The sequence below is a fragment of the Hippocampus guttulatus genome, chromosome 2 (genome assembly GCF_054856545.1).
Source record: "Hippocampus guttulatus isolate MCC_2025c chromosome 2, RoL_Hgut_1.0, whole genome shotgun sequence".
Taxonomy (NCBI): domain Eukaryota; kingdom Metazoa; phylum Chordata; class Actinopteri; order Syngnathiformes; family Syngnathidae; genus Hippocampus; species Hippocampus guttulatus.
The window spans coordinates 22,823,941-22,847,398 of NC_141262.1; the positions used below are offsets into that span (position 1 = coordinate 22,823,941).

The window sequence follows — 23,458 nt, forward strand, 5'->3', positions numbered from 1 at the left end:
TGAAATAACGTGACACAAAAAACACACGCAATGAAGTTGTGATGCAGTAGTTTTTATTGGGGTGCAGTCTTTTGAGGTGTGGGCGTTCAAGACCGCAAAATAAAAGTTCAGAGACAATGACAAAGCCAAAGCTTTTATAGAAGCCAAACAACCTTCACTTTGTGATTCGAAACTCACGCACGCACACGCCAAGCTCTCATACACACTAATAAGCAGCACCCAAGAGAATCCCCCACTTGAAAACGCATCCTGATAATAATTATAATAATAATCAAATGAATAATAATATGAGTGAGGATGAGGTTAGAAAGCACACACAGGTGGGGGGTGGGGGGGGTTTACACGAAAGGCATGGTCATCATTTCCCATCATGCTCAGCGGGGACAGGGCGCTTGTAGATCCCTCAATTGGCTAACATGAGTGGGGCGGAAAAAAAAAAAACACCTCAAAAAAGAAAAATGGAGAAAAAAAAAACGACTGCACCTTCATCACTTCCAGCTCCCCCCCAAAAAATCCCAAAATATGATTCCATGAGCTTTGTCGAATATTCTCCCAAAACACCACATCCTTCACTTTCACATTCCAGTAATCGTCCTGACTTATTCCATTTCCTGCAGTCCATTTCAAAGTACACATAAACCGCGTCAGCATCTTTGGTTCGAGTTATTAGCAGGCAGCTAACCTGCTAACTTTGGAAGCCATTCTGTACATAGCATCGTTTGTCTTCATCATTGTACACAATGTTGTCGGTGTGTTCAAACGCTATCCCGATGCTACGCTACGTAGCCTTAGCATGACAAGATATCTAACCTCCTGGGCAAAAAAAATAAAATAAAATCCGAAAAACAACAACTACAACAAGCTAACAGCAGTAAGCCGCAGGAGCTGACGTGATCACATGACCACCATCAAGTCAAAAAAATCAGCTTCCACACATATGACCTGTTTACATGGCAACAGTGTATACACATACACACATACAACACACACACCAGTAATCCCCCGCATATTAGCGGCTGGCCTTTCAGAAATTCACCTATTCGCTTATATTTTTCGAGGAACGTCTCCTCCATTATTTGTGGTAAAATTCTCCGAACTGGAGCTTTCGGTTTTTTGTGTCACTAAGATGGCACCAAAGCCCTGGAAACCAAAGTAGTCATTGCTGTCAAGGAATTCGGTTAAGATTTTCGTGTGTGGGGGCAGAGCTAAATTTAGCCCGGGTTGTTAGCGGACGTTTGAGAGATGAGAACCAAAAAAAAAAAAATAAATGTAACTAATCTATCACACCTCATATTTTAGCTTTAACTCCATCCATCCATCCATTTTCCGAACCGCTTGATCCTCACTAGGGTCGCGGGGGGTGCTGGAGCCTATCCCAGCCGTCTTCGGGCAGTAGGCAGGGGACACCCTGAATCAGTTGCCAGCCAATCGCAGGGCACACAGAGACGAACAACCATCCACGCCCACACTCACACCTAGGGACAATTTAGATCGTCCAATCAGCCTGCCATGCATGTTTTTTGGAATGTGGGAGGAAACCGGAGTACCCGGAGAAAACCCACGCAGGCCCGGGGAGAACATGCAAACTCCACACAGGGAGGCCGGAGCTGGAATCGAACCCGGTACCTCTGCACTGTGAAGCCGACGTGCTAACCACTGGACTACCGGGCCGCCCTTAGCTTTAACTCATGTAATTAATTTAGCACAAATGGACATTTTTAACTTCATTCGAACTCATTTCTTAAAGCGAAGCAAACCAATCATTCAAGTGGTCTGAAATTAAAATAACTGAGTTGGATTTATAACTTAACCCTTTCAGGGACAGCTTATCATGTGCATGAAAGGGCTCATGCAAATAATATTTTCGGGTGAACCTGAAAGTTTTTACTGTCAATGTAAACATTTTTGAAGATTGGAACAAACTCATATTTGCACCTAAGGATAATTACGAGTCTTTCATGAGCCTAACGCGCACACATTTGGAGTGCGGGGAGAAACTACAGGACCAGAAGCAAATCCCAGCCAGCGCAAGGTGAACATGCAAACTCCACACACGAAGGCCAGAGCTCGGATTTCAACTCTCAACCTCTAAACTCTGAAGCAAATATTGTAACTAGCCACCACTTGCAATTAAATGGTTTGTTTCATCATAAGAAATGACTTTACATGTAGCTTTGCGCTAAATGAATTATTTACAGAGGTTAAATCTAAAATATGAGACGTAAGTTCATCTGATGTTCAGATTATTATTTTTTAAATAGTATGTATACACTTTTGCTCTCCTGAAATCAAATCATCTGGATGTATGTACAGGTATCTGTTAGTGTTTTTGGATCTTTGTTTGTGGTTTCAACTTTGAAACTAGGCAGTTGGAAACCTTTTAAGGGGGAGAGTCAATGGCTTGCGTTTTTTCATGATTCGTGACAGGGCCGCTGGTCCCCACGGCCGGTGAATTGCAGGGGGGGTTTACTGCATACAGCATGTTGGGAGTAGCGAATCTGGGCTCAGAGTTCAGAGGTCAGAGGGGGTTTGCTGGTTGTTGAGGTCCGGCTCACTGAACTGTCGTCTCATGCGCGGCGGGGGCGTGGTGAAGCCCCACCCGGCCAAGGGCGGGCCCAGGAGGATTTGGGCGGGAAGAGGAGGGGCAGCGTGGTAGTTAGGGAATGGTGCATTGTGGGCGTTGTAGTACGGATGATGAAGATGCGGATGTTGCTGCTGATGATGATGATGGTGAGGAGGAGGGGCAGGATGTTTGTTGAAATGGAAACCCGCGTCGCCTCCCCCCCGTTGTCCACCCGGCCCGGGTGACGGACCCCTCCTCTGTCTTGGTCTTCCTTGGTGACCCCCGCCCCTTTGGTGCTGCTCACTGCCGCCATGGTTACCGTTGCCGGGTGCGGAGCCGTCAAATGAGTTTCGACGGTAGCGCTGCTGCCGGTGGTTTCCGTGGTTTCGCTGTTGCCAGGCGCGTTGCGGGCTCGGGCTACGCATGCGTGGGGGCGGGGCCTGGAAAGGAAGAGTGGGGGTCCCCTCAACCCCACCTCCCTCAGCTCCTCCCCTCCCCTCCCCCGGAACCTCCCCTTCTCCCAAACCCAGTGCCTGCAGGGCGGCGCTGGCCGGTCCCCAGGAGAATCGGTGCGCCGGGTTGCTCTTGAAGGGGAACTTGAGCTTGCAGTCCTGGGGAGGGATGAAGCGGCCTGTCCCGGGGAGGTGCACGTTGTGACCTGCGGGGGGCAATCAATGCAGAAGTCAGACCATAAATAAAAAAGCTTTTCAAAAACGTTTGCAAGCAACTGGTGCTTTGCATTGTAAACAAAAACATTAGCTTGTTGTGTCACTTTAAGGAGGTTGCCCCGTTACTGCGATACAGCAACAAGACCGCCATATTGGATGTGGCAGATTCGGTCCGTAGTAGTGCCGGTTTACCAATTTAACTTCCAATATTTAATCTATATACCATAACCACATCCTGAAGTGCAGATGGGATGTGTGGGCTCTGCGGATAAGGAAGGACTAATAAGGGCTAATCCAGTGGAGACTTTCCCTCTGACAAATGTGTGTAACGTAAGCGGCACATGAACGAGGCATCACAACTTCTCCTCACCGGGTTCTCCTTGATTGAGGCCTCGCAGCTTTTTGCTGATGTTCTGTTGCTGTAGGTTGACGATTCTCTGCTGTTCCTGCTTCAGCCAGCGGAGGCGCCCTCTCCTGAAAGCCGGATCCTCGTCCATGAGACGCTGCACCCGGTCCTCCCTCTGGGGAGTCCCGCCCCCTTCTTCGCTGTTCTCCTGCTCACTCTGCCGGAGATGAAGAAAGTAAGCGTTGAGCGGAGAGGGTTGGCGCCGACAAAAGGAGGCGCCGTTGCCGGCGTGTTACCTGATCAGACATAGCGCCCTCTACCTTGACGGGGATGACACTCTCCATCTTGATCATTCGGTCGCGCAGCGCTTTTATTTCCTCATCCTTCATGTTGTTCTGCAGTTTCACCTCCTGTCACGCCATCAGTTCACATGACCAAAAACATAAAATATGACTCGACCTCAAGCACCAAATTACATGTCAACGTCGCTGACATATTGGATGTGGCAAATTATTGTGATGGGTGAAGATGTGGCAACCCTTTTTCACTCAAAGCCTGATTTCATAGGGTATGAACTCATCTTTTTGCCAATAAAATTGGTTAATTTTGTGGCTAATACTACAAAGTCCTAGACGTGCCAGATTGTACATTCCTGCGGTGAAAGCAGCTTGCGGACAAACAAGTCTTTCCTCTGAAACTAAATTACCCCAAACTACACCAGTTAAATTGAACGTCACTGAACATAAACGTGATTCATTAAAATTGTAAAATGTACTAATTGCCTCTATCTCAAAAATTTTGGGAAAAATCCAAAATATGAAAAACTACAGAAAAGAAAAATCAGCAAATATGCAAATCTACTGTTGGACAGAGCCAAGCTTCTAATCTCACCTCCAAGATGTCTGTTAGCTTGTCAATGTGAGCCTTCAGGTCGTAGGCGGTTCCCCCTTCACTGGCCTCACCTCCTCCTCCTCCTCCCTCCTCCGAGGGGGGGCTCCTCTCCTCCCCGATGCCCACCGTGTCGCACACGTCCTGTGCCACCGCCTTCCAGGTGTCCTTCTCGTTGGCGTCCTTCTTGGCGTACATGCGGCACAGCTCCTTCATCTTGACAATGGCCAGAGCCTCAATCTCCTGGCGGGAGTGGCGAAAGTCTCCCAGCGCCACCTGAGTAGAAGCAAAGGCTCTCTGTGACTTCCACTAACAACCCAGGCTAAACTTAGCTCCTCCCTATCTATCAGCGCATATGCGCTTGTGCGAGCGATTGAGAACGACCTCGTAGCAGATCTCTTTGACGGCCTGCAAGCGAAGATCCTCCATGGTGACGCGCTTCGGGTCTTTGCTAATCCGCCTCCTCTGAGGAATCTGATAGACTCTTTGAGGCTCTCTCCTCTTCCCGCTGCTCGGAAGACCGCAACGCTTCACGATGGACTGCACCTGACACACACACACACACACACACACACAATGTGAGTTTGAAAACTCCCACAATGTGTACATTTGATAAAGAGTACCAAAGTTTCCCTGTCTTATGTGTTCTATAACGTACAGTTATTTGTTTAGTGACTTTAATGAGTCCTCAAGTGTTGGGACAAGTGTCGACCTGTATTTTATTATTCCTTAACTATTAATTTTACAATTCGCGAATGAGGTATATGCTGTTCACTTAAGTCTCGTCAATTATTACTCCCCGCTACATCCTGCAGGTGGTTAACTGCAACTGCCTGAGCTGTTTTGAGGGTACCACCGTTAGAAATCCTGTTGTTACCTACATGTGGAAGTCAATGCAGCCTTCAAACTAATGCTTTGAGATCTTAGAAGAGTAACTGCAATTTAACTACTTGACTGGTGGAAAGTGATGTGCTAGATTAGTTGCGACTGAAAAACGTGGAGAGTTGGAGTAACGCGTTCCCGGCATCACTGTAGGTGACACACATGACTGGTACCTTGTTGGCAGGTAGTTTCTCTCGAAGGGAGGAGATGAGCCTCCAGCTTTCCTCGCACGAGCGTTTGTCGGAATCATCCCCGCTGTCGCTGTCTGCATACTTTATACACACATTCACAAACACACACACAAGGAGGGTCAGAAGTCAAGTGTGGTGGTGATGATGGTGATGATGATGGAGTGGCACGCACTAGCCGCTGTTGCTCCAGCAGCAGATCAGCCTCCTCTTTTTCCTTGCGGTATTGCGTCTCCATGTCCTGAAGCCTGCAATATGTCAATCATCCCTCAGTCAGATGTCAATCAAAGCCATCGCTGTGGCAGGGGTCAAAAGGCCAGAGGCGGGCGTACCTCTTCTCCATGTCCAGTTTGATGTCAATGCCTTGTTTCTCCAGCAGCTCTCTCTGAGCGTATGTCCAGTCCTCGGGCTCCCCCTGCTGGTCGGCCGTGACGCTGCGCTCCCGCTCCAGCCGGGCCTGCTCCGGGTGGTTGAAGCGGAACACGTGGTTCTTGCCCATCACGATGCGGTTCCCTGGGCGAGCAAAGACGTCAGAGAGGGTCGCACCGTGTGTGGCTCCGTTGTTTCACTCTTCACCTTGTTTGAGAACGACCGCCTCCGTGATCTGCTTCCCGTTGACATAAGTCTCCGCCCCCACCAGTGGCTCCAGAGTGACCACCACTGCAAACATGCAGTAACACAGGTCAGGCGAGCGACTTTGTGACTTTGCAAACAGCTAACCTTGAAGATGCAGGCATTCAATGTACTTTCAAAATTCTGCAGCTTAACTTTACTGACCTGAAACTTTCTGTTACTGATTGGAAATTTGACACTCCTTTGCAACCCCTACATTGAACTATATGCCACAAAGGCAAGTAGATACAATACCTGACATACTTCCTGGCAGCTTTTAGACGCAAACACACACACAAAGAGAGAGAAAGTCACACAAACACGCAAGCACGTGCACACACACACACGCACACACACACACACACACGCACACTGTTGTGATCAGGCTCACCTTCTCCTTGCTCGTTGGTCTCACTCACAAACACACAGTGGATCTCCTTGATGAAGTGACCAGACAGCTTGATGTCCACATCCTGCTGTCCCACTCTAACACACACACACACACACACGCACACACACGCACACACACACACACACACACGCACACACACACACACTTAAAAATGCCTCCTCTTCTTTTAGGTGCACACAAACACGAGGTCCAACCTGGTGAATCCTTCCTTAATGTAGTAGAGGAGGCACTCGGACATGAGAGGGTCCTCATTCAAGTTGACAAGGTGAGGAGTCTAAACACAGACACACACGTACTGTGACCCTTTCAAAATAAAACACCGGTTACTGTATGTGCCGTCTAATGGTGGGCAAAGGCGAAAAAGATCAAGAATGTCCCAAAACATTTATCTGCCGAAATATCAATGTCATTCCAAATGTACTCCTACTCTCATGAACTCATTCTGTTGTATGAAGGACAAAAGGTGGATGCACAAGTAAATTGTACCTAAGTAGCGAAAAAGCAATTCTTTGCTCTGCTTGTCAATCAATATATGTTGTCAGCGCAGAGAGGTTGACAAAGATACATTACATTTGGAGTCAATGAATAGGAATGCCAATTAAAGGGGGATTTTGCAGGTTTTGTTTTCAATAAATTACTGTGTCCATAAAAGACGTGATAGATGGCGTGCCGATTTGAAAAGTGCAGCTGAAAACTGCTCAATACCCGTTGAAGTAAAATGAAGATAGATCACTCCCTACATCGTGCACCTGATGATCTCCCACTCACTTGACACCCACGTGGTTGGGAATCATGACTGTATTTTATGTGTGTGCTGTACGGTCACTCACCCCTTTAGGAGAGAAGACACCAAGGGTCCCTCCATCCTCTTTAATGGACACGCCCATTTCGGCCAAGAGCGACTCCCTGCCGCGCACGCACGCACACACGTTTACGAAGCGAAGGAAAAGTTGAAGATGTTCCGACGAGCTCGGCTCACCTCTCCAAACGGATGGATTCCGTCTTCCTTAACTTCTCCTCCCATGTCTCGTTGAGCTCAGCCATGATTTTCTCTGTCTCCTGACACACGCAAACACACACATGCATGAGAGAATGTCTGTGTGTGTATGCTTCTGCATCATCATCATCATCATCATACCAGGAGTCTCTCAGCCGCCTCCTCTTTACTGATGGTCTCCGTGGCAACTTCGGCCTCCCCGGCCGGAAGGTGATTGACATCCGCTGACTCACTGAGGTCAAACACACCTGAGGAGGCGGAGTCTTTCAGATCGGCCGTCCCATTGGCTGTGATAGTCAGCGGTAAGGAAACACCTCCTGTGGAGGAGCCGTTGTTGTTGGCTAGAGAAACGGGGGGGGGGGGGGCTCATATTACTTTTGGAATGTGAAGGCTGACGGGCACGCGCACATCTGTAAATATCAGTCTGTAAACATAGCATGCGCAGGCACAGACACACACACGCACACAAACACACACGTGTGCATGTAGCACATGGTTCAAACACGCGGCCTGGGGCCAGATCCGGTTTGCCTCATTATTTGTTATGGCCCAGGAAAGCAAATAGTGCCTCGATGTGTCTTGCTAAATGACGGGAACAAAATTGCAATTATTCTGCCCTTTAAAAAAAAAGAGCAATTAAATTCTTTAATATAAAGCATTGGAGAATTAAATATGTGGTTAATTTGTCACCATTTTCCATGACTTTAGTTTTGTTTTTAAATAGAGGTGGTATTCTCTTTCAAGAGCCCCACTTTACGAGTTTGTTTTTTTTTCTACTGGATTAGATATACAGTACTGTATAGTAGCAGTAAATTGCGTAACGAGCTAGATCACAGAACGAATTAAATCCCATTAAAATGCCATTTGTGGCCCACTGTTAATTCACACATATTCTAATAATGAATTAAAACGTGGCCTATATCAGAGAGTTACAAGAAACAATTATAATGCTGAACAATATCTCAACATGTATTAAAAACACATTTATTATTGTATTTCTTTAATCATTTTTAATTCTTATGACATTTAATTTTTAAAAATTGGCACAAAAATAATGCGAAGATATCTAAGCTTATTCTTATATTAAGATAAGATAAGAAAACCTTTATTTGTCCCACAATGGAGAAATTTGCATTATATGATAATAATAACATAATATAACCTTTCAATACATTCAACTGTTCAGCATTTGTTAACCTCCCCTAGTGGATTGTTTTTTTAGCAACATCTTGTCTTCTTTCCATTTTCTGTGGCCCTCTATGGAAATAGTTTGGACATTCCTGAATCGAGCTCATACGTCAATGTACCACTGTAAAGCATATACTGTATAATAACAATGGAATGCCGGGCCCATAGCAGCACGTCATAATTTGATGAGATGATAATACAGTCATAGCGACCATCTGACGGAAGCTTTAAAAAGTACGATGTGGTGTGTAATAAAACAGAGTTTGTGGAGGACATGGAAGGAGTGCAGCTGAGACGCGTGGCATGCGGTGAGCACGGTTGATGGAATGCGGTGAGCGCGGACACTGGAATGCGGCATACCCTGGTTGTGGATGAGCTCGTGCAGGCCCTGAGCGAAGAGGAGGCTCCGGAGTCGTTCCACTTCCCCTTTCAGCTCTCGGATCAGTTTGGCGTTGGGGTCTTCGTTGATGATGGCGTTACAGCGGATCTGCTTGGCTCGGTCGGCGTACCTGCAGCGGCGGCGCAAGCGCGGTTAGGTCAAAGCGGATGAAGTCCACGCAAAGGAAGCGTGAGAAGCTCTTACCTCAAAGTGCTGAGCGTTTCTTCATAGTTGATATCAGCAGGACTGAGAGCGGCGATCATGGCCGTGCGAGAGTTTCCGCCTGGGACATGGAATTGGCGCAAATTTAAAAAAAAAAAAAAAAAAAAGGATCTTATTATTTTATAAGACTTATTGGTTGTTTTTTTTTAGAACAATTCATAAAAGGGGAAAAGTGCATTGCTTTTCATTATCCGATTTTAGGACCAATTGTATTTGAATTGATCAGTTCAATACATTTGCATTTAATCTTAGTCTAACATTTATAGATCATTTTTTATGAACTTTTTTTTTTATATTTTGAAGCGCTGTGTTCTCTTTATCTGAGCCGAGAATTGAAATTACAGAAATAATCACCATCGCTTGATGATTTGCGGATAGATAGGGAAGCCAAGTTCTCACCCAGATTCTCCTTAAGGAGCCACGTCAGCACCGAATCTCTGTAGGGAATGAAGTCGCTCTTCCTCTTCTTGCTGCTCTGCTGCACCACCACCAGTGACGGCAAGATGAAGACGATGAAAATGAATATGCGGAACTAAAAAAAAAGTTGGGTGGCATGGGGGCGAAGGAGTGGTTGTACCATGTCGGCCAAAGCAGAGATGACTTTTCCCAGTGTGGTGAGAGACTTGTTGATGTTGGCTCCTTCCTGTACACAATTGTCACGGTAACTGCCCAAACATTAAAAAATAAATAAAAATCATCTGTGCGTTCTCTGACCTTGAGTCGGGTGCCCTTGGACCCTGAGGAATCGGCGCGTTCACTCCCCGCCAGGTCCACTAGACTGATCTTGCTGACCTGAGAAGATACACAAACACGTCAAGTGTGCACGTGTGCATCGAGTCACACACACGTGCGCGCACCTTTTCTGTGTCCAGGTGGGTCAAGAGATCTCGGCGCCGCTGGCTGAAGACGATGGTGAAGACGGCGTGCGAGCGCGACGACGTCTCGTTCATGTTGGTGGCCGCCACCGTCCTGTCGGTCGCGTCGGATATCAACACTCCATCTCAAGCTCCGCAAAAACATGCAATGTATTGTAACGTATACAAAGGCCTCCTTGAGCATGCTTGCCCGCCGATGGTATACGAGTGCATGTTGGCCATATTAAAAATGTCACATCTGTCCCGTAAACAAATGCAAGCCAATAACGTGAACTTAAAGTAAAGTCGCACTTTAACGCACTCGATATAGTGGCGACATTTATATGTCGGATTTCGCACCACGAATATTTGATGTTGATGGTGGAACAACTGACCGGGCTTTGTTCCCGGCATCCATCAGGTCCCGAATGTCAGGGAATCCAGTCACAGCCAATTTGGACAAGTCCTCCACGTATGGTCCCAGGATGGGGTGCTCCCTCACCCGCAAGGTCCCCTGGGACTTGGGGTTCAACAGATCCCGGACGCGCTCGCAGTAGATCTCCATGTAGGACACCTACGGTGGGATCACTGTCAGCCAAGAGCGTGGTTGCGACACAAGCGTGCGGCAAGGTGTGGGGGGGGGTTACCTCGACAGAGTAGGTCAAATCGGGATCGGCGTTGGCCCCGGTCCTCTGGAACAGGTCGTCGCACAACTGAACACACACACACGAACTCATTAACAAAGATGGCAAAAGGATTGACCTATAATGTTACAGCACACTAATAATACAGTCTAAGCAGTAATATAAACTTTATGAACATTGACAAACAAAGAGAAATTAAATTGCATTGGATTGGATGCAATTCAAAAGAGGGAAATGCTGTGTCGGCCGTGCAGAAATTGAATTAACAAATCAACATTTATTTTGGCATCAACACTAAGGATTAATATAAACTTTAAAAACGTACAAATGGATCATGGGTGTTTGAGAGGATTTACACGAATACAGTTCATTGGGTAAAACGTTCAGGCATGTCGTTGATATCGGCCGCCGTCGTGAGTACTCAAATGCATGAAAAAAGGCAGATACCGGGCCGATACCTGCTATCGATACTTGGCCATCACAATCCTGTACCAAAGTCAAAGTATAGATACAAAATAAATAAAACTCTATACGTCAAAATAGAAGTGCTGATACAACTCCACTAAAGTAAAAAAAGACTACACTCATTCTACTGACGTACAAAAGTAAGCATTCAAATAAATAAATAAATCGAATCTACCTGTGGAATGATGCCCTCCTGCCCCGCCTCCTGCTTGCCCATCATGGTGTAGCTCTTCCCCGCCCCGGTCTGGCCGTACGCAAAAATGCACACATTATAACCTGCACAGGAACAAAATGGTGAATGCCCGCTTTCTGCTGCCACGTCGTCATCATCGTCATGGCCGACAAGTCACCTTCGAAGGCGTGCAGCAGCATCTCCTCGCCGATATCCTGGTACACCTGACGCTGGCTCGCAAAGGCCGGGTCGTCGGCCTGAGCATAGAGTACACACACTCAATATAGTGTGTGTGTGTGTGTGTGTGTGTCGGCGACATTACCATGGTGTGCGACCAGTAGGAGTGGTCAAAAGTGAAGTTCTTGGCTGCATCTTTGGGCTGTTTGGGGTTGACGATGCCTGAAAGGACAACACAAAGCTGAGCACATGCATGTGTGTGTGTGTGTGTGTGTATGTGGCTTACAGGTGGTGTTGCCCTGCATCTGGATGACACACTTGGCGTTGCGCCCCGTCTCCCTGGCGTTGAACGGCCGGACGCGCACTGCCACCTTGACCGAAGCACCCGCCATCTCAGCCCACCTTTAAGCAGCCAATCAAAAACCCTAAGTCAAAGGTTAAAGGTCATCCTTGAAATGGATTTCTTTGAGACGCTACTTCTCCACCCCCCCCACCCTCTCGCCGTCTCGCTGATTGCTATCTCGGCGCCTGGTCGACGTGCCGCTTCCCACGCCCTGGCCTCGGGCCCCCGGAGTCACCTGGTAACAGTTTTGCGTGTGCGTTTGTGTGCATATTGATCAGTGATGGTACAAGCCGTGAAGATCAGACCAGTCACAACAACATGCAGCTAAAAATACACACGCACGCACACACGTGTGCACACACACATTGCTGGGATGCCAAGGGAGCGCCACTTTAGCCAGGCATGCTAACTTTAGCAACAACTCCAGTGTAGCGGCCACCCGCCAGGAGGAAACGGCTTCCGTGTTCGCTGGGAGAATATTTGCTCTGCTTTTGTCCTGTGGCGGCCTCGGTCGCCACGGCAACGGAACCCAAGTAAACATGGTGTGGGTCAATATCACTGATCTTCACTACTCATGGAATCATAGACCATCTCGAGTTCATCTAAAGCAGGGGTCACCAACGTGGTAGCCCCCCCCCCCAAGGACCGCATGGGCCATGCTCCATAAACAGCTCACCAGTGATGGGGCATTGTGACTTTCGAGGAATAATGCTGTATGAATGATCATGATCAATCATTTGAAAAAGTAAACAATGGAAGACATTTGTAGAAAGAGTTGCAAACAGTATTTGGTATGGATCTGTTGCCTAATCATTTTAAGAAATCATTAACATGATCAGTGTTGATTAATTATTCATGAACCTGGGCTGTCACTAACCCACTAACTTTTTAGAATTGATTATCCAGTCAGTTACAACTGGTCGACAACAAATTTGAATCTGAGATGGCTTTATGGGTCAATAAACGAATTTTTGAAAATCTCTTTATTTTTCCCGAACACATCAGCTTTTGGAGATATTTTCAGTTTTTGTTTGTAAATGTGACAAATAAAAGCTTGTGCGATACAGTATAGACTTTACCATGTGTTGTAATTTATAGCGGTAATGTTTCAGAAAAAAAAATCCACCACTTGCTGAACCTAAACCTTACTTCACAAGTATTACTACCGGTAAATATAATCCTATTTTATATATGAAATAATCCCTCGTTTATCGCTGTGGTTATGTTCGCAAAAGAACCCGTGATAAGTGAAATCCATGAAGTAGTCATCTTTATTTATTTCAAGTATTACATATACAATACAAGACTGCATCCCTAGTTATAAGATTATTAATGTTATGAAAACCAGATATGCTAGAGAAAATAATTGAGGCACTTTTGGAATCAGCGCAAAAAAAGAAAAAAAACCCACCCAGAATTGTCGATTGGCATCTCTGATGAATAAAATTGTACACATTTGTTGACCAGTGTTATTTAATCAATTCCTCACTTAATTGAACCATCACTCGTTCTGAATTATTTTTCTGCCCCCCCCCTCCGGGCCTAATTATAACATAATAATAATAATAATCAATAACCAAGAAGTAGCTCTCAGCTTCAAACAGGTTGGTGACCTCTCAACCAAAGATATCCTCCAGTCCGCCTGAACTGGTCGCATGTTCATGGCAAAGCACGAACTGTATAGCCAGTCCTTCATGTTTTTGGAATGTACGGGCAAGTATCTGCAGAATGTACACACAAGCTCCACACGGGCAGGCCTGAGCCAAGTTTCCAACCTGGAACCCCAGAACCACCATACTGATTGAAGAGAAACTACAAACGAATGAGCACGATGTTTTCTCATATTGGAAATATTCAAAGCGCATCCTCATTGCGGTCCCAGGTCAAGTGGAAACCATCCGGGGTGTGACTTTGGATGAGAGGCGGACTGGTGGGTCACAGGGCACATGTAAACAAACAAGAGTTCACACTCGCCAAGTGACAATTTCAGGACTTTAATGACATGGTTTGGGAACGAAAGCGGAAGCTGGTGTAACATGCAAACTCCACACGGGAAGGCTGAAGTCAAGATTCGAACACCGAACCTCAGAAGTGCGTGGGACACTTCTGATTTTGAATTCTGATTCCGACACGTGCAAACAATGTCGTCACCAACAGGCTTACGTAACAGAGACACCGTCTGTGACGTCATTCAACTCAAATTCTACCTGACGGGTGTGAGTGTGTGCGTTTCCCGACCGCCTCACGCGACCACCATGTCCGGAAGCCGCCGCTCGCTGCTTCCGCTCCCGGCCTGTCGGTACCGGGACACACCGTCACAAAGTTGACGACGAGCGCTCCCACCACGCTCGCACGCGCGGGGCGCAAGAAAAAGTTGGACGACTTACGAAGTGACGGAGTTGACGTCACCGTGACCGCTGAAAAAGTTGCGGGCCGGCCGAGCGGTAGACTCGGAGGACCCAGAAGTCTCGACAGCCGGCGGCGGCGACTGTGGGCGCCGGCGACCCTCGGCGCTCCGCTACTGCTCCACGCGTCGTCGCCGCGGTAGACGGCGGCCAAGGTGGACTTTGGAGAGGGGAAAATGGAGTTGGAACAACAGGAAGGAGACGGGGTTGAGGGGGGTGGGGGGGAAGCCTGGCCGGTGGCGTGGCCGCGCGGCGGGTGCGTGCCTGAGCTGGCGGGCGCGTTCACGACGCTCAGCCTCGAGACCCGCGAGGGCCCGCCCAATCTCCAAGAGGAGTCGAGTTACTGCCAGAACCGGAATGGTTGGCTCTTACTCTGAAAGTCTACATCACATTTGGATGGAATTTTTAGGGTAGCATCCTGCGGGTCCAACCATTAATACCAATTTAGCAGTTTTCTTGCCAAATTGAGGAACTTTTCAGAATACACCAGCAACCCCCCCACCAAAAAACCCCCCAAACAATTTAGCAGCTTTTAAATTGTCTATCTGTAAACTGTAAGGAACTTTGGAAAATGTTTACACAATCCCGTGTAGAGGAGCACACACGTGCATTAGCACCAAGTCATACATCGAAATTCGACCACCATCATGACCAACATTCAAACTCTGTACCATAATAATGGATTTAAATGTTCTCCAAAAGATGCGACATAGGTTTCCTAAAAATATACATTTTATATGGCTTTTTAAAATGAATATTAGTTATATATGTTAGAAATGCAAGCCACTGTAACATTATAGACTGTATAAATGTTAGCACTGCGTCTACATTTCAGGAAAAGGGGAATTATTTTTCATTTAGAATTTAGTTTATCACCATGACATATACGGATTTCAAAGTGCTTTTATTCTGAAATGCTACATTCAACTTCCTAGGTCCATCCAAGCATAAGTCAAGCGTAGTGTTTCCCATCTCCATTAGTGTGGTGCAAGAAATGACTTAAAAACTGTTTGAAATTCATTTACTACAAATTATGTATCTTTGCTCATCTTTTCATTTCAGCGCCATATAGTGACAGGCAGAACAATTAAATGCGCTTCCACTACATGGTAAAATTAATCTCTGTATTGTCCCTCTGTTTCAAACCAGGGAGACCCATACAAGATTTGTCATCAAATTAGGAGAGTATCAGTACTCAGTACTTTTGGTAACATTTTGCTCATGTACTGTAAGATACAGTACATGCCTTGTCTCAATAAAGGTCGGGAAACCTGTTATAGGTGAGGGATACAAATAATGCACTCTAACGTTGTTCATTGTAAAAGCTTCCTGTTACACTGGTATGACATGCTACACTTCAGACGTCACTGTCGGTTTTAGATATCGAAGGTTTTCTGACAGGGACGGTTTCATTTCCAAGACGACACTTTTGAGGTTCAATGAGGACAAAAATGATCAGTTCTTCCATCTGATACTAACAGGTGTTTTTTTATTAGTAAGACAGAGCCAATAAAGACGTGGCTTCAGAACCTGGACATATTGTTCAGAAGGCATTTTGAAAGGCTCTCAACTCCATACAGTAAAGGGAGGGCTGGCAATCAAACAAGAAAAAATAGAAAGGGGCGGGGGCACAAATCAAGTGCAATTGCAATTCCATGAACAGAGTGAAATGTTACTTCGTGGTGACAGATATGGAAAAGACGGCACAGCAGTCCATAGAATGGGTACAAGCCATATGTTTTAATCTTGTGATTTTCAGTCTTATTTAAAAACCCACAAAATAAACAAAAATATCCAAGGATGGGAGGTGGCTTGCAAGCAAAAAGATTGTTTGTATCCTTTTGAAAAACCAGGGCCAAAAGCATATTTGATCAGAAAATCATGAAAATATGACATAATATTGTTGACTTTGGGAATCCTCTTCATTGCATCATCATCAAGGGGAAAAAAAAGTTTTGAAAGGCGTCAGAGATGATCCATTTCATTGTTTTGTTGTGGTTAGGGCGAGGACTCAAATATCGAACTAAAATTGCGGTGGGGCTAAAAATCTGGCACCCAAATTGTTCATCCCAACCCTCCCCTTCGATGAGGGGGTGGCGGCAGGTCGTCTTTTGACCAAATATCTCCATTTGACCCATCACCAGAGCCGATGCTGGTGGAGGTTTCGACTAAGGACGGAGCGGACATCTGCGGTGAACCTAAAACAGACACTAACTTGTTGGTATGATGATAACCCAAGGGCAGGATTTATTTTATTTTTTTTAATATTGTCAGAAATATAATCATTTAACACACACACAAACTCTTACCTTAATGCGTCCAGCATAGGCAGCAAGTTAAGAAGTGCTGTGTCACTGGGATCACTGAACCAGGACTTGATGGGTATTGCATTGTCTGGAGAGCAAAGGGTTTGGCTTACTTTTACACTCACATTTGACACTGGGAGACCCGGATGGGTTCATTACCTGGATGGCTTCGATAAGCACCGGGCGAATTGTCGAGGATGACAATACTGGACAGGTCGTCGTGTACTACTGACAGGTCTTTGATATAACTACCTAGATCCAATGTACAATGCTGCCAGTGGAGACACAAAGATAAGATCACTTCAAGCTATTTCGGTGGGAGCTCAGGACATTCAAATATGTACCAAGACAAAACAGGACAGCTGCATCTAAAACAGACGGCAGAAAATAAAACCAATGGAAAAAAAAAACCCACCCTAATTCGTTGCAAAAAGAAGAAGTTGATCCCAGTCCATAGATTCAGATGAATTATAAATATCTAGTCAATATTTACATTTTTAATTTCCTCTAAATCTTTTTTTTTTTTGGCACATTCAAGGAAAGTTTGTCACGTCAAAAAAATTGTCAATGCGTCAATTTGACGAAGTTCTTTGTAAGTTCCAATTGGCTCTCATGGGCCAAAAGAGGCTCGTGTCATCCACCAAGAGGACTTTGTGGAGCACTTTGGAAGAGTTAACAAGGTCACTGGGCTACAAAATAAAGAGAAGTGGTCCCATTATGTACCCCTGTGGAACTCCATTGTGAATATCTTTCACACACACACACAGACAGAGAGAGAGAGAGAGAACCTGCTGAAGCAGGTGTCAATGGTGTGCCTGTAATGCCATCATGCTGCAGATTTCTAATCAAAATGTGAATATTGCATGTATCAAAACTCCAACTCCGAAATTACTGCCATCCTTTGCGTCAGAATACAACAAAAATGAAATATCGATCGGAATCCTCCCCCTTATTACATGTTATGTCTTGTGAGTTGTTGTAACTGTCATATGCTTATTTATGTGCTAGGGTCTTTTTTTATCCTGGACTTAAATTATCCTCAGAAGAGGATAGTTTCAGCGTGGTTTTTTTTCCCCCTCCCTACCCAGTGTTTTCCTTTCTGAATTCTGACTGTAATTTCCCCATTGCGGGACAAATAAAGGATGTCTTAATCTTAAAAATTACAAGATAAAAGTAATCATTTTTGGAGAATGCTGTGCAGTCATAATATTGGCAGGAAAAAAGTTGCACTCTTAAATCAACCTTTGAAACCTTATTTCTCGTGTTGATATGATCTTTACGAACTCAACCTTCTGTTCAAGAAAGACTGCTTTATTGGCTTTTGAAGCGCTTTGTGTGCTACCTGTCTGTAGTATCTGCGTCGGAGGATGTTCCTATTGTTGTCCAACTTGTCGGCCACTGCCGAGCCGTAGATCTCCATGCTGGCTGTGAACACCACCAGCTCGTACCACTGGCTCACCTGCGAGCACGAGATGTGTAACAATACGTCCACGGTGACACACACACACACACACACACACACACAACACATACCACTTCTAAAAAGAAGTCCACGTGCGGCCTTTTATGGACGAAGAATCGCACCGGGTGCTTGTCAATGACAACCTGTGCAGAAAGACAAACCAACGTCAGTCATGCCAAGGCAAAAACATGCCAATCGTAATATGACGCACTTACTTTGAGGATGAAGTCGGGCGGCGTCCCCGGCCTCACCGTGGGCCTCAGGACCCCGTCGTGATGAGAGTGGATTAGGGTCTCGTCTAGGTCCAGCACCAGAATTTTCCTCTTGACTCCATCTGGAGCGGAAGGCAACGAGTGGCTGGCGTTACGCTTACACATGCATGCTAGCTGGACTGTTAGCCGAGCGTATACTCACTCAGTCTGTTTCGGGAGAGTGGCGACAGAGGCAAGGTGTCGTATCGCACAGTCTGGTACTGGATGATCTGCAAAGCAAACACTAAATGGTCACAGTCGTCGGAAAAATATGGAACGGTCAGAGAAAAGAGACATGTAGAGAATGAAAGAATCAGGGAAGCAAGCTACTTTATTAACTCATTTCAATTCACCGGTCCCCACAATTATTTACGACCAAGTATTGCTGCTCATCGATCTATCCCGATGACATATCGTGAAAGCAGAAGGAGTAAATGCTCTTTTCCAACTGTGAAGACGCATGTTGTAATTCATATAATGGAATTACCGGTAGTCCCGTTTCCTGCACAACATCAGTTTGTGAGTGAGTTGAGATGAGATCATGATTTGTAGTTTTGGTGACCTTTTTGTTTGGTGGTGTACTATAAGATGTAAAAGATGTGCCTTGGCTCGATAAAGGTTGGGACACTGAATTCAGTCATAACCCTTTGAGAATGAAGTCCAATTATTACGATATAGCTAAAGGCAATAATGCAATACTGTATTGTGAGTAATCAGCTAGAGTCGTCATCTTAGAGTCACAGTTCCCTGGTGACTCTAAAGTTGAGTAAGTGAATTAGCCAGTCCATGGATGAGGAACAAGGAAATGTCCATTTGTTTAGGTGCTCATTTTATCCGGGTCATCTCAGGTCTCCTCCAAAGAGACTCAACAATTTGGCTTCCAACATTCAACAGACAAGCAACACAGTCACTTTGGGTGCCTCCTAAACCATTGGTCGAATTAGGTGGAATATGAACAAGTAGGAATCCCATTCAAACGACTGTTAGTGAGCGGCGAACTCTATTTAATTCATCTTCTCAAGTGTCGTTTTGCATCGCAAAACAGTGACGCCGTTGGTGGTTAGGACAGCCTATCATGCATGAACTGCTGAAGGGGCCAAACATTTTGGAGAACAACCCGAAGAGTACAGTTGGGAATAATTGACAGGCACGTCTCTGTTGTTCAGGTGTGCCTCACCAGCGCGCACGTCTTACCGTTCGCAGGTGCGCCTCACCAGCGCGCACGTCTTACCGTTCGCAGGTGCTTCCTGAGGATATACATGAAGAAGCCCCATATTCTGGACGTGACCCCGAGGAAAGTCCGGATGCCGAGTAAACACTGGCGGGTCTTCAGCATGTTGACGGGCCAAGACAAGTCAGCAGTCGGCGGAAGAACTGCGGCTGACAGTCGGCATTAGCTGCCAATCGAGCGATTTCCTGGAAGAGGCGCGAGTATCTCGATCTGCACGCTTGTTGCACGATGACCATTAAATGGAGCAGATTGGCATAGCAGACGACCGCAATTGCGCTCAGAAGGGCTGCTGCTGTTTTGGACCTCGTTGAGCTAAGCGGCGTTAGCTCCCGCTAGCTCGCTCGATGGGTTGACCACCTTGAACCCGGCTCCAAAATAAGCCAATCAGCCACCGGGCGCCTCGTATTCAGACGCTTTTTCGGTTCCGCTTGGCTGTGCGCGGCGTCCGAAGTTGTTCTAAAAAGTAAAAACTCCCCCAGAGTGCAACTTGTGGGTCTAAAATCAGTTTGTAGTCCACTGTAAATCCGGAATGAAACTGCGAGCCGCCATTGGCGACGTGACATCACTTCCGGAAGGGAATCTAAGGGTCGCGCGCAGCACGTCCACGTGGAAGGAAAATAAACAGACGTGGACAGCGATGCGCTCACTTCATTCATTCGTTTCCCAATCTTTTCTCAGCCAAGTTATTTCATCTTGGGAAAATCTCACAACGCAAGCAAAGCTCCGGAAACTATATACAATAGTGAAAGAGATACTTGATTGAAGAGAGTACCAGGTTACTCGTAGTACTACATCAATTCAAGTCAAGTACAACTTTATGGTCAAATGTGCTGCATGTAACATACAGCACAGATGAAATTTCCTCCCTCTTAAATAGACAACAAGAGGAGCCGCTGCGGGTGCCCGCGCCGCCATCAAAAGAACACTTAACATAAAATGACAAAATAATACAACACAACACATCAAACTGAAAGTCGTGCCACCTTAACCACTTTTCCTCCATTCACTTTGTTGTTTAAAGCATTAATAGATGAAAGAGGAGCGAATCAAAGTGTCCTTTTCACCAGTGGATCAAAGACATCATGCTGCAATGTGCACACGTCTGCTACAAGCTAAAGCAACAAGAAGCTGTAGCATCCATTATCGAAAAAGAGATTGGGTCTCTTCTCCTGTCCCATGTAAATCCGCGACTCCCAGTTCCACATACGCATCGTCGGTTCCTCAAGTCATGCATCCATCCAGCCGCAGCCTGTCCATCAGCACCGACCTTTTCGCTGAACAAAGGCGGGGCTGTGAAAATGCTGCCTATTTCAGGTGCAAGACACAAGCACCCCGGAGCTGTCCAGCAACAACAGTCAAATGGCGCCAACATACCTCCCAATCAAAATCAGTGCTGGTAAACACGTGCCGCCGAGAAGGCGCAACCACCAAGCACAGATTCTTCTTCTTTGACGAATGTCGTGGACAAAAATGCTGAAAACAGTCCACATCAGGTCCACACGACGTAACAACAGCACCATGTGACAAACAAAAGGCCTAAAATACATTTTTATATCTATTTTCACCCCACCATGCACTGAACATATAATCTTTCCTGCATCGAATTCAAGACACATAATGTAGACCACCGCAGGCAGTTTTTTTATTTTACGTTTTTTGTTCATCCATTGTTACATGTAATATTAAACAATGGATTTAAAAGTCATTCAAAACAAAAAGTTTGTGTTAGTAAAGGAAACAAGATGATCACACGTCAAGATCATCGTCTGGATCCTCTTGATCGTAGTCGTCGTTAGCGTCTGGCTCATACATGATTCTCCCTGAACCAGTGTGGAGAAGAGCTGCTTTCCTACCAGACGAAAACAACAGCCAAAGAGTTAACGTCGAAAAAATGGAAATGACAAAGAAAAACTCAAACGTGTCTCTTACTTCTCTTTACTGAAGACAAAGGGCAGTGCTAGCTTCTCCTTGGCCTCGCGTTGGCTTTCAGACAAGCGAAGGTTGAAGGTCAAATTTGCTGTTGGGTCTGCCTGCAAGAAGAACCCCACACAGGACTTTTCATTCGTACTTCTAATTAATTTTAATTCAGTTTACCATGTTACACATTATAGCTAAGTGTGTGTTAGGAAAAAAGCAGTATGATGAGAAAAGTAAAATGTTGTTTGAGGAATAACTATTTGTAGTTTGAGCCTAAAAATACCGATACAACACGCTATAACACTTTGAAAAAGTGTTTCAACATTTTTTTATGTTTATCAGAAAAATCTGCCATTACTATAATGGGAGGTGGGGTGCCATGTCGTGAAACTTTTTTGTTTTGTATTTACAGACAAAAAGTGTTAATATAAGATAAATATTAACAAGTACCATGTTGGATATGCACATCTGTTCTTGTGGTTCAGTCCTGCTGGGCTTGCCCTGTCCAATCACCGTCAGGTCATCTTTGATGGTGAACACCTCCTCCTATGCAAATACTTCATGTTCTTTTGTTGCACCACCTCAAAATCTTCATCACGTATTTAATACTTACACCTTGCAAAACCTTTCCTGACTTTAAGCGCTTAGTTATCGTTGCTTGGTCTCCTCTCAGGACCGTCTTCACGGTGATGAGTGACGTGGCCAAGTGGCACAGGCTACCCACTGTACCCCGCGGGTGCATGTCGGAATGGAGGAGTCCAATGACGTTTGCCACACACCCACCTAATGTACAAAAGACGCGACTGAAGTCACACACAAGTTTAAAGTGAGACGTCAGTGCAGCTCGAAAACACGTTTTCTGATTTGTTCCAGGAACAAACCAATGATAGATCACCATTTTTAAGCTGTTGGAGAGTCTTGCAGACTGCAGACGGACTAACGTGTCTCAGGATCCACGAGAGTGAGTCGATGGCTAAAATGGCCGGCTTAACTTGCGAGGTCTGCTTGATGAGTTTCGTGACTCTCTCCGCGCAAAACTGGTCCACCGTGAAGATGGCACTCCCGGTCCAGGCCAGGGGATCGCTGTAAGCGTTGTGAAAGTGGAGCCTGAAATGACAGACGCAAAAATTAACTTTACAATGCTGGCAACACTTGGCCTCTGGATGAAATAATAATTCCAACTGAACTTGAGGGTTGTTTGAATAACTACCTTTCAATGGGAGATCCTTTCAAGCCATCCTTCAGCTCATCCTCGCTGACTTCAAAGCCGAGAACATGGACTGCTTCCGTCCTAAAATTCACACCATGAATTTATGCCTCAACAATCAACAAGATGCCGACGGCAGCAAGGTGTCAACCTGTACAATGCAGCCTTGATGAAGCTCCATAGAAGACGTCGGCCCGAACAACTACCGGAATCTTTGATTCAGTACAGGTTTCGTTAGCCTTTCTGTGATGTTACTGGAAAGCATGTTGAGTCTCATGTACCTTGAATGATGAACAAGCCTCCGGTGTCAGTTCCTTGCAGCAAGTCATGCAACATGGTGCTACAGATGCTAAAGCTAATTAGCACACGCCAACGAAAGTGGTATTGTTGACACGAAATCACGTAAAGTGACAATATGGCTGACGCCACATTCTCAATGTTAGGCCATTCGGTATATCAACACATACATCTATAAACATCGATCGCCTTGTTTGGTCCAAACTATTTTGTGGCGTCGGCTGGAGAAATCGCATTGGCGGTGGTGGCTTTATGTCCCGGTGCCCCAGTGGAAATGTAGTTCAATTACGCCAAATTCGCGGCTGTTCGTCACCTACTCAAACTTCAATACCCATAGTCCTCTGGGGTGAACCATTCCTCCGATGGACTATCTACAAGCTTC

At 45.8% G+C, this 23,458-nt stretch overlaps 3 protein-coding genes across 6 annotated transcripts; all 3 read right to left on the reverse strand.

Annotated features, from left to right (window-relative positions):
• Positions 1-36: 36 nt before the first annotated feature.
• Positions 37-14,677, reverse strand: LOC147209007 (kinesin-like protein KIF1C). Of its 4 annotated transcripts, XM_086103789.1 has the most exons (28): positions 14,388-14,675; positions 14,208-14,293; positions 11,944-12,059; positions 11,803-11,879; positions 11,659-11,737; positions 11,484-11,584; positions 10,847-10,912; positions 10,595-10,773; positions 10,203-10,314; positions 10,060-10,137; positions 9,923-9,988; positions 9,745-9,823; positions 9,328-9,406; positions 9,105-9,253; positions 7,698-7,897; positions 7,539-7,618; positions 7,390-7,465; positions 6,754-6,833; positions 6,539-6,633; positions 6,112-6,195; positions 5,868-6,048; positions 5,711-5,783; positions 5,521-5,619; positions 4,850-5,011; positions 4,469-4,741; positions 3,874-3,987; positions 3,602-3,794; positions 37-3,221 (listed from the first exon to the last, which is right to left on the reverse strand). In XM_086103789.1, the coding sequence occupies exons 3-28, from the start codon at positions 12,047-12,049 to the stop codon at positions 2,512-2,514; spliced, it is 3,591 nt and encodes a 1,196-aa protein (XP_085959915.1). In that variant the 5' UTR covers positions 12,050-12,059; positions 14,208-14,293; positions 14,388-14,675; the 3' UTR covers positions 37-2,511. The 4 variants fall into 4 exon arrangements, with proteins under 4 accessions (XP_085959915.1, XP_085959923.1, XP_085959906.1 ...); XM_086103797.1 differs by lacking the exon at positions 14,208-14,293 and having other exon boundaries at positions 3,898-3,987; positions 14,388-14,677; XM_086103780.1 differs by lacking the exon at positions 14,208-14,293.
• A 1,195-nt stretch (positions 14,678-15,872) lies between these two features.
• Positions 15,873-20,212, reverse strand: LOC147209008 (CTD nuclear envelope phosphatase 1A). The gene is made up of 8 exons (XM_086103817.1): positions 19,656-20,212; positions 18,588-18,654; positions 18,389-18,507; positions 18,245-18,316; positions 18,054-18,170; positions 16,871-16,982; positions 16,715-16,799; positions 15,873-16,603 (listed from the first exon to the last, which is right to left on the reverse strand). Exons 1-8 carry the CDS (start codon positions 19,758-19,760, stop codon positions 16,543-16,545), a joined length of 738 nt encoding a protein of 245 aa, XP_085959943.1. The 5' UTR covers positions 19,761-20,212; the 3' UTR covers positions 15,873-16,542.
• Positions 20,213-21,275: 1,063 nt separating this feature from the next.
• Positions 21,276-23,457, reverse strand: elp5 (elongator acetyltransferase complex subunit 5). Its single transcript, XM_086103847.1, has 8 exons — positions 23,061-23,457; positions 22,931-22,991; positions 22,783-22,863; positions 22,468-22,679; positions 22,186-22,355; positions 22,023-22,118; positions 21,585-21,685; positions 21,276-21,504 (listed from the first exon to the last, which is right to left on the reverse strand). Exons 1-8 carry the CDS (start codon positions 23,113-23,115, stop codon positions 21,402-21,404), a joined length of 879 nt encoding a protein of 292 aa, XP_085959973.1. The 5' UTR covers positions 23,116-23,457; the 3' UTR covers positions 21,276-21,401.
• Position 23,458: the final 1 nt, after the last annotated feature.